The sequence below is a fragment of the Rhincodon typus genome, chromosome 21 (genome assembly GCF_021869965.1).
Source record: "Rhincodon typus isolate 14 chromosome 21, sRhiTyp1.1, whole genome shotgun sequence".
In the NCBI taxonomy this organism is placed as follows: Eukaryota; Metazoa; Chordata; class Chondrichthyes; order Orectolobiformes; family Rhincodontidae; genus Rhincodon; species Rhincodon typus.
The window spans coordinates 48,025,403-48,035,107 of record NC_063352.1 but is presented as its reverse complement, the minus strand read 5'-3'; the positions used below and the strand labels follow the sequence as shown (position 1 = coordinate 48,035,107).

Below are 9,705 nucleotides of genomic sequence, written 5' to 3'. Positions count from 1 at the left end.
CTTGCTAATACAAATGTTTGTTTTTGATGAACCAGCCATCCAGTGCCTCTTGCAAAACAATGGAAGCATCTGGAAAAGTACAAGTGAGTAACCATGTTCTGCTGAGAGGAGAACAATATTAACAGATCTCGTGAATAGAGATCACAGAACTGCTTAGAAAATACAGTGTGGAGCTGGAGGTACACAGCAGGCCAGGCAGCATCAGAGGAGCAGGAAAGCTGACGTTTCAGGTGGGGACCCTTCTTCAGAAATGGATCTTGACCCAAAACATCAGCTTTCCTGCTCCTCTGATACTGCCTGGCCTGCTATGCTCCACCAGCTCCACACTGTGTTATCTCTGACTCCAGCATCTGCAATTCTTACTATCTCTCACTGAGCTGCTTTCCCAGTTTTCCCTCCTTTTATTTGTACTTTTTCTCATGTGCATGTGAGTGTGAAAAGCGATAGTTTATAACAGATTAAAGTATTAATAAATGGTTATATGCCAAGGGTTCACAATTTTTTTACCTGCAGCTACAGTCCAATTAATTGTAAGAGTAATTTTTGTTAAGTACAGTAACACTTTTTGTCAGCCTGAAATAAGAAGACATGCAAGTTGAGGAATCCTGCATATTTTAAAAAAATCTTTAAGTTATACAATGACTCCAGGAGTAATGGGGACTTGAATTCTGGTAAGCTACCCCAGTGAGGTGTTACAACGTTTGGGGCTTTTGGCCAGGATTGATAGATTGAAAGAGGCAACAAGGGTTTGGGTGCGATATTAACAAATAAAACACCAGGCTTTGTGCTGAGTTTTAAGCTACGGCACTGAAAATGGTGAAGTATGTTCTTTGAGTCGCAGACTTGTCCCTGGCAATCTTAAGGGAAACTTCAAAAACTATGTTGATTGACTTGGCAGGCAAACTTTAAGCTATTTTAAAGAACTCATATTGAGGACCACAGGGTTGCGACTGCTGGACAGACAACAATAACAACTGATGATTATGTACTAATCCATAAGACTAGGTCTTCTTTACCTTCGCCCTCACAAATTTGAACGGGATAGAAAATGGGAGAGTAAAAGGAATGGAGAGGTGGGAATGCCCCAGGGTTACCTACTCAGATCAGGAGGGAATGTACTGAGGTTGGAGCCGAGAATCGAAAGATGAGATGTTTCTTTTACAATAAAGTGGGACACATTCATTCCATAACAAAACACAATAGGGAACTCCAACAATAGTCCACTGAAAGTACTTGCAAAAATGGATTGTGTCCATTGTGGGCCAGACATAAACAAATACAAAGTATGAGAGTTTGACGCGATAGCTGTCAAATACAAGTCCACCCAAAAGAACCTGCTGGAACAACAAACTGGAACCAGTACTTCAAGGGAGGTTCCGCAAGCATTTTAGCAAATTAAACACAAACTGCTGTCTCCTTTCACTTTCTCTGGAGAAGCTGGCATTCAGTTTCCACAGAAAATGCAAGGAACTGAGAATCAAAATCACAGCAATGCTTGCTGCAACTGACTGCACCTAAGGCCTTTGACAGCAGGCTAATTGTGAAGGTTAGGTTACATGGGATCCAGGGACAGCTAGCTAATTGGATTCAAAATTGGCTCGATGGTAGGAAGCAGAGGGTGATGGTTGAAGATTGTTTCTCAGACTGGAGGCCTGTGACTGGTGGTGTGCCACAGGGGTCACTGCTGGGACCCTTCTAATTTGTTATTTACATAAATGATCCAGATGTGAATGTACAAGGCATGATTAGTATGTTTGCAGATGATACAAAATTAGGAGGTATCGTTGATAGCGAGAAGGGTTATCATAAATTACAGAGGGATCTTGATCAGATGGGGAAGTGGGCTGAGGATTGGCAAATACAATTCAATACTGAGAAATGTGAGGTGTTGCATTTTGGAAAGTCAAACCAGGGTAGGATTTATACAGTAAATGGTAAGGTTCTGAGGAGTGTTTTGGAACAGAGGAACCTAGGAGTACAAGTACATAGTTCATTGAAAGCAGTGTCACAGGTGGACAGGGTGGTGAAGAAGGCATTTATCATGCTGGCCTTCATCAGTTGAGGCACTGAGTTTAGGAGTATGTTATATTTGTATAGGTCGTTGGTGAGGCCGCACTTGGAGTACAGTTGTGTACAGTTTTGGTCACCCTGTTATGGGAAAGACATCGTTAAACTGGAAAGTGTGCAAAGAAGATTTACGAGGATGTTGCCAGGACTAGTAGGCCTAAGTTATAGGGAGAGGTTGGCCAGGATAGGAGTTTATTCCTTGGAATGTAGGAGAATGATGAGTGACCTTATGGAGGTGCATAAAACCATGAGGGGCATAGATAGGATGAATGCATATAGTCTTTTTCCTAGGGATAGGGAATTGAAAACTGGAGGGCATAGGTTTAAGGTGAGAGGGGCAAGATTTAAGAAGGACCTGAGGGGCAGCTTCTTCATGCAGAGAGTGGTGCATATATGGAATGGGCTGCCAGAGAAAGTGATTGAGGCAGGTACAATAGCGATATTTAAAAAATATTTGGATAGGTACATGGATGGGAAGGGTTTCGAGGGATATGGACGAAATACAGGCAATTGGAACTAGCTGAGTGGGCACCATGGTCAGCATGGACCAGTTTGGGCCAAAGGGCCTGTCTCCATACTGTATTACAGTATGACTAGCCAATCAATACTGGTCTCGGATTAAAATCTTAATGCCTGAAAGGCAACCATATTCTTTTTAAACTCCTTTGTATTGGAGACTTTTCCCTTTAATGTTGTACCACAGAGTGTGAGTACGCATGTGGGGGCTCAAGTGACAATCTGAGGGCTGTATGATTGACACTGCATTTTCAAATTTTCTCTCTGCTTTGAGCTGGAAAAATCAAATGGACAAGATTTTCCCCGAGTTATTTTCGGTTAACTCCATTCTTAACTGAGAGAAGAATAGCCTTGTATAAGAACAACTTCAAACTTTGATGTGACCAACTGAGAAACTTGAACAAATGGGGTCCAGTTCATCCCTTCTCAACTGTTTGTAACAAGGTACATGAACCACTACCTAATGACTTCCTTGCCTTGTATCACAACATCCTGATTTGAGGCACTATCTTTTCTTATTCTGAGGCAGCAGCAACAGAGTAGGCAGCGTCAAGGCACTTGAGCCCACTTCTTGCCCATTCTGTCCGCTTTCCTCTTTTTTACCCCTTTTCTCGATTTTAGTTTTTTTTTTAAACTTACCTTCAGGAAAGGGCTTGGTTGTGCGAGGTAGCTGCGGCAACAGAGTGCGGCAGCGACTGGGGGGCCCAGCACGAACCTAAATGGCAGCGGGTGGCAGTTGGCAGATAAGCAGCTGGCAAGTGAAGTAGCTTGTGAACCGGGGCAGGACTTTGCCCAGTGCAGGTGAAAAAGTGTACTCAGTGCGGGCAAGAGCGAGCCCTTGGGACAAAAGCCCAGCATGGAGCGACTGCAGGCCCAGAAACGAGAGTGAAGACTTACTTTTAACTTTATTCCTCTATTTTTCTACTTTATACTAAGAAGAACTGTAGTGATGAACTTTAACTTACTTGTTTATTTTTCTACTTTTGTACCTAAGATTTTGTACCTAGCTATCTTTGAACCTGAAATGGCAACGGGAATAGCAACTTTGAATACTTTTCACTGTACTCCTGTACTTCAGTACTCATGACAATACAACCTAAATCTAAATGAAGTACAAGAAGTGACCATTCACTCTATTGTGGTGTGATAGAAACAATTCACATGGGACACTATTGTGAATGGGAATTTGTTTCAGATTTTAATAAACTTTTCAAATGTAAAAACAGATTTTTTTTTTAAACAGAGGTACATTCTTAAAGAACAAAACTACAGCCATATTTATACATGGAGACTCAGAAGGTCTCAATTGTTCCATCCACTGAATTTAGGATTTTTTTAAAGCATAAATATTTACACCATGTACACCCAAGTTAGCTGCAGACACACAAACATAACTAAGGACGTAGAAAATAACATTATAGTAAATACTTTACATGAATACGCAGTTGACAACACCATGTTCCTGGAGTACAATGTCCGGCAAGCCAAAAAAATTCTAAAGTTTAACAAAAGCACAGTGAAGATATCGGCAAATTTTATCACTTGTTCCAGGTTTAATTCATAATTGGACAATCATACAATTTGAAATCCCTTTCAAATTAAACTGTTCAATTTTGAGAGTTTAAGTCTTTGAATATCGCAGATTGGTTTTCGGTACAGCGGTAGGCATCTTGTAAACTCCAGAAATTTACTCAATTCACTAGTCTGTGCCATATTTTCCACTCAAATCTGAGTACAGGTCCTAGTCATACAGTCATACAGCATGGAGACAGACCTTTCTGTCCAACCAGTCCATGTTGACCATGTTCCCAAACTAAACTAGTCCCATCTGCCTGCATTTGACCCATATCACTCCAAACCTTTCCTTTCATGTAGCTGCGCAAATGTCTATTAAATGTTGCAACTGTACCTGCATCCACCACGTCCTGTGGTAGTTCATTCCAAACACAAACCACTCTGCGTAAAAACCTTGCCCCTCATGTCCTTTTTAAACCTTTCTCCTGACCTTAAAAATGTCCCCTAGTTTTGAACTCCACACGCATTCCCCCAAGGGAAAAGGCTGTTGCTATTTACCCTATCCATGCCTCTCATGATTTTATAACCCTCTGCAAGGTCACCATTCAACCTCCTCCATTCCAGTGAAAAAGTCCCAGCCTTTCCAGCCTCTGCTTATAACTCAAACTCTCCATTCCCGGCAAAATCCTGGTAAATCTCTTCTGAACCCTCTCCAATTTAATAGCATCCTTCTTATAACAGGGTGACCAGAACTGGACACAGTATTCCAGAAGAGACCGCACCAATGTCCCAACTCCCTCAAAGGTTTGAGCAATGAAGGAAAGTGGGCTAAATGCCTTCTTATACCAGAACCATATGTGATGCACATTTCGAAGAACTGCGTACCTGAACCCCTAGGTCTCTCTGTTGTACAATATTACCCAGGGCCCTACCGTTAATTGTATAAGTCCTACCCTTAGCCTTTCCCTGCCTCCACACACGCACCCACCATTCCAAATTCCCAAATCCCAAACACTCCTAGTTCTTCAAATTTACTAAGCACACAATTTTGTCCATATCCTAAGTAATTGATGCAACAATTACTACTTAGTTCACAAAGAGAATGTGAGGATAAGAGCTCAGCTTTCTGTTAGGGATCATGAAAAAAGACAATAACTCCAGGACGTTGAATGGATTGAATGGGGATCCTATACTTTGAGAGGCGAGGTCATATGGTGCAAAGAGAATTTCTGAATAGATGTCGACGATCCATAAGAACATTAACTGGAAGAGATAAAACTATCGATACTGTAGAACTGGATTTCTGGTTACCAGTACAGGTAGTTCTGCTATAACGCATGTTTCGTTAACGTGAAATGGCTGTAATGTGATTGATGAATAGTGGATGCTGTTTGGATAATGCGAACTTTCTGCCGTACAGGTTTAGTGATTTTCTACAGCGATTTCCCTATTAGGTGATTTTCTATAGCGTGATTTTCTATAGGGCAAGGTCACGCAGGAACGCAACTATTGCGTTATAGAACTACCTGTACTGATGTGTTCAGTATTTGAACTGTTATATCTGACTTAGAGATTCCAATTTTATAGACTGCAGATCTCTCCTGCTAACTCTGCACCAAATAAAATTATAAATATAACAAAAATATACAAAGTAAACATTGTCATTATGAATCATGGAAGGTTGTTCAGGCTTCGCCTCAGGCAGACAATCTGAAATGCACTGGTCAGGTGCTAAAACTGCAGTCATTAACAAGTCAACAGTTTCTGTATTACTGGCTGTTTAGGTGAAAAGATCCTCGTTATGCAACTACAGAGTCTTGCCGTGTGTATTCTTTATACATGGAATGTTCTATCGGGATGCAGAACCATTTGTTTTTAGCTGTGGAGTGTTCCACAAGTGTTCAGATATGAAGCGATTTTACAAATTTAATCTTCGACCAGAATTGACTCCTTCACAAAGTGTAGCTGAGTGCATATCCTCAATTGTTTGCCTTGGACAATGAATCATCCCTCCAATCCTCTCCAAGGGACATATGGGGGTGGTCTGTGCAATAACAATTGTTCCCATTGGGCAATAAATCAACCCAACAGTGTCGTTAGCACATTGAGAGATTACCAGCACAGTCACAGTCATTCTCTCTGAACAATGAAGCAACCGACTCCAAAGCTTTCTCTTCAGGGATTCCTTCACAATGTGATTCTCAATGGACCATTGTGGCATATGTTTTACAGTCCTTTCCTGCCGATTTAAAATTCGGCTTCATTATTTAAACAGCATCAGTCTGACTCAATCTCGCACTGATTCTCGTGTGCTTCTTTGGCCACTTCAGAGATCCTCTTAAAGTCTTTGTAGCGAGGTGCACACCCAAGCCATGCCTCTCCAAAGTGGACGTGGCCTGTGAAAATGAAGCTCCCGACTCCTTGCTTCACGCCACACTTCAAAAATGTCCTGACTTCCCCAAAGGATTTTCCGTATTTTCCTATTGGGTGAAAGAGGGTGTACTTCTGTCTATAAATTTTGGTGGTGCTCACGCTAACGATAGACTCCTGTCGCTCTGCATCGTGGAACACTGAACGAATGTGACCCCTCACCACTGGAAAAAAACAAGAGAAAAGATCTTAGCGTCTCATGAACACTGCAGGATTAGACACAACTGCAAAACCATTTCTTTGGATCCAGCAGTGCAGACCTTGGACTTTGAGAGAATGTACTTTTTGGCAAATGAGTCAGTGGCCTGTTCAACATTTCAAGGAATCCCTACAGTGTGGAAACAGGCCATTTGTTTCATTGAATTCACACCAACTCTCTGAACAGCATCCCACCCAGACCTATCCCGCTACCCTATCGGCAATTTGGCATGGCCAATCCACCCAACTTGCACATCTTTGGACTGCGGGACGAAACCGGAGCACCCTCTGAGCTTCCAACAACTTCTGTTTTTGTGCCAGACATCTTCTTTACCACCCTGTGTCCCTGTGATGCAACTTTTAAGGAACTATGCACCTGAACCCCCAGGTCTCTCTGTTTGACAGGACCCTATCATTAATTGTGTATAGTGAGAAATTAATTGGTTAAAAATAATGGCAATGGCTACTACCATCACTGCTCACTGGCAGATTATCTGAAAGTTAATATAGTTCTGAATATTCATAAAGAGAGACCTCAGTGCTGGTCCCTACTTCCCAAGGCCAGCACATATTAACATTTGTAGCTGACAGCAAATTTGTACAAATTTCATGCATTATGTGACAGTCTAACATCTTACAATAGTACTTGTCTTTTCAAATTATAACTGTGCTGTTTGGTGAAAGTTACACCTGCAAGTTAAAATGCAGCTTAAACTTTCAAAGTAGTGTCTGCAAAGACAGAATAGATTGCAGAAAAATACACAGGATGCACCACTAAAATTCAAATATATTTCATCCCAGTTGTGAAAAGTGATTCCATCTTGTGATGATCCCATTCTCTACAATGTAGTGGAGAAACATCGTTCCATCCAATTTCCAAACACCGAACACACCTGTATAACTTTGAACAGCAGCAGTGAGTGTTGTCCCCAATCAATAGCAGAAAGAGGCCTCAAAAAATGCCTGGCCCTTGAAGTGGGTCCCTGTTATAACTCATTGGAAAACCACCAGAGCAGTCCGAAAATTGGCATACCAGGTCCTGGCCCCACATGGGAGTCTCCAGTCACTTTTTGCTGTTTGGGAGACAAGGTTTTGCTCCCACCCTCTCCCCATCCCAATCAAGTGCATCAACACGGAGAAGATTAATCCTCAACTCAAAGAGAACCTTCTGCATGGTTAGAGACCGGTATCCCAGCTGTGATAAGATATAACAGGTTTGAAGAAGAGAACAAATGGGGCTTTAGCAAGAGGGCAGAGGCTGCCAATGAGGTGGCTGAGCCACACAGTAAAGCCACTGGTTTCAGCCAGGCCCCTGACAAAGTGACACCTTTGGCTATGGTCTCCTACTTGCTAACAAGGTACAGGCAAGTCCCCCAGTTGCAAATGGACTCTGTTCCAGAGACTGTTTGCAAGTCTATTTGTACCCAAGTTGGAACACAATGCAGCGTAATGTAAAGTAGCCGTTCATAAGAACAGGAGCTTTTTATGTCGGATCTTTAAAATTGGGTCAAAATCCTGGAATTCCCTCCCTAACGGCATTGTGGGTCAACCCACAGCAGGTGGACTGCAGCGGTTCGAGAAGGCAGCTCACCACCACCTTCTCAAGGGCAACTAGGGATGGGAGGTAACTGCTGGCCAGCCAGCAACACCCGTCTCCCACAAATGAATCAATAGAAAAAGAATGATACCCCTGTGTGGGACTGCAGGGCTATGGAGATAGGGCTGGAGACTGGAACTAGCTGGGTAGTTCTTTCAGGAGCCAGTACAGATACGATGGGTTGAACGGCCTCCTTCTGTGCTGTAAAATTCAATGATTAGTAAGCATGAGCAATCTTAAGTTGGATGCTCATAAAATCAGGGACCCCCTATACTTCAAGGTTTCCCCATTTTGCATCCACATACCCGCGACATTTCTCAGAGGCTAGTTTGGTCATTTCCCAATGCCTGCAAACAACCAAATCCTTGCAAACATTGGAAAACAGAAATTCCAGTTATTTCATATGCACGTAGCCACATGCATTAGGCAATTAACCATCCATATTTTTGAAAAATGCTTTTAAGAAATGTACCATTAAATAAGAACAAAGAGGAAAAAATGATAGGAAGTGCCAGTAAACTCTGAAAAAGTCTGTCTTGAGTTCACTTTGAGTATGGATAAGATTATAATTATGGTTGATGCCAAGTCTTCGCCCCGCTTTTATCAGTCAGATTAACACTGGGCCACACAGCCTCAGATTAATGATAATCCTCTGCAATGCTAATGTATTTAAACAGGATATTATTCTAGATAAAGACAGCGTGGCACTGTCTTCATGTACCCAATAAAAACTCAATAAATCATTGCTCATTACACAAGCTATAATGTTCTGCAGTGCAAAGTGGTGTTAAAATGCATGGAAACTAATTCATTCTGCAGAGGGTGTTAAATGGTACAACAGACTTTCCACACAATTTCAAACTCAGAATCCTCAGTGTTTCAATTACCTCCCCTAACTCACCCCCACATTTCACTTTGTTCCTCTCCTTTTCCAGTGTAACAGTGGATATTATATTGTTCCATCGGTACCAATGGCCCTTTGCATCTATCACATTAAAAAGCCGTAAATCTAGTCAGTGCATATGAATTTGGTCATCCATGATATTACAGCAAAATCCAACCTTGTTCAAACCACAGACCCACAGCACATATACTTTCTCAACATAATCATTTGCAGGAACCTTGACCAATTTCTTCCCTTGCTGTCTAGCCTCAGATGCTATCATACTCCTCATTACCATCATCTAATAGACCACAAATCAAATTTGGGGTCTTTGAGCTCCACAGCTGCGTTAGATGATATCAGGTCCATGAACTCACTCAATCATGAGGAAAAGCCACGTTACTTTATTAATTTAAAATTAAAAAGCACTAACAAAATTTACTGAAACATTACAAAAATCTTTCTTCAATTCAACGGGACAGCAATGGCCAAGGAAATG

The 9,705-nt window shown here is 41.8% G+C and overlaps 1 protein-coding gene across 2 annotated transcripts in view; it reads right to left on the bottom strand.

Moving 5' to 3' along the window:
• Positions 1–4,527: 4,527 nt before the first annotated feature.
• Positions 4,528–9,705, bottom strand: part of metrn (meteorin, glial cell differentiation regulator) — a 46,436-nt gene continuing 41,258 nt past the window's right edge. For both annotated transcript variants that reach the window (XM_048609579.1, XM_048609580.1), the window contains one exon: positions 4,528–6,692. In XM_048609579.1, the coding sequence (XP_048465536.1) occupies positions 6,376–6,692 (317 nt within the window). In that variant the 3' untranslated portion in view covers positions 4,528–6,375. The remainder of the gene's footprint in view (positions 6,693–9,705) is intronic.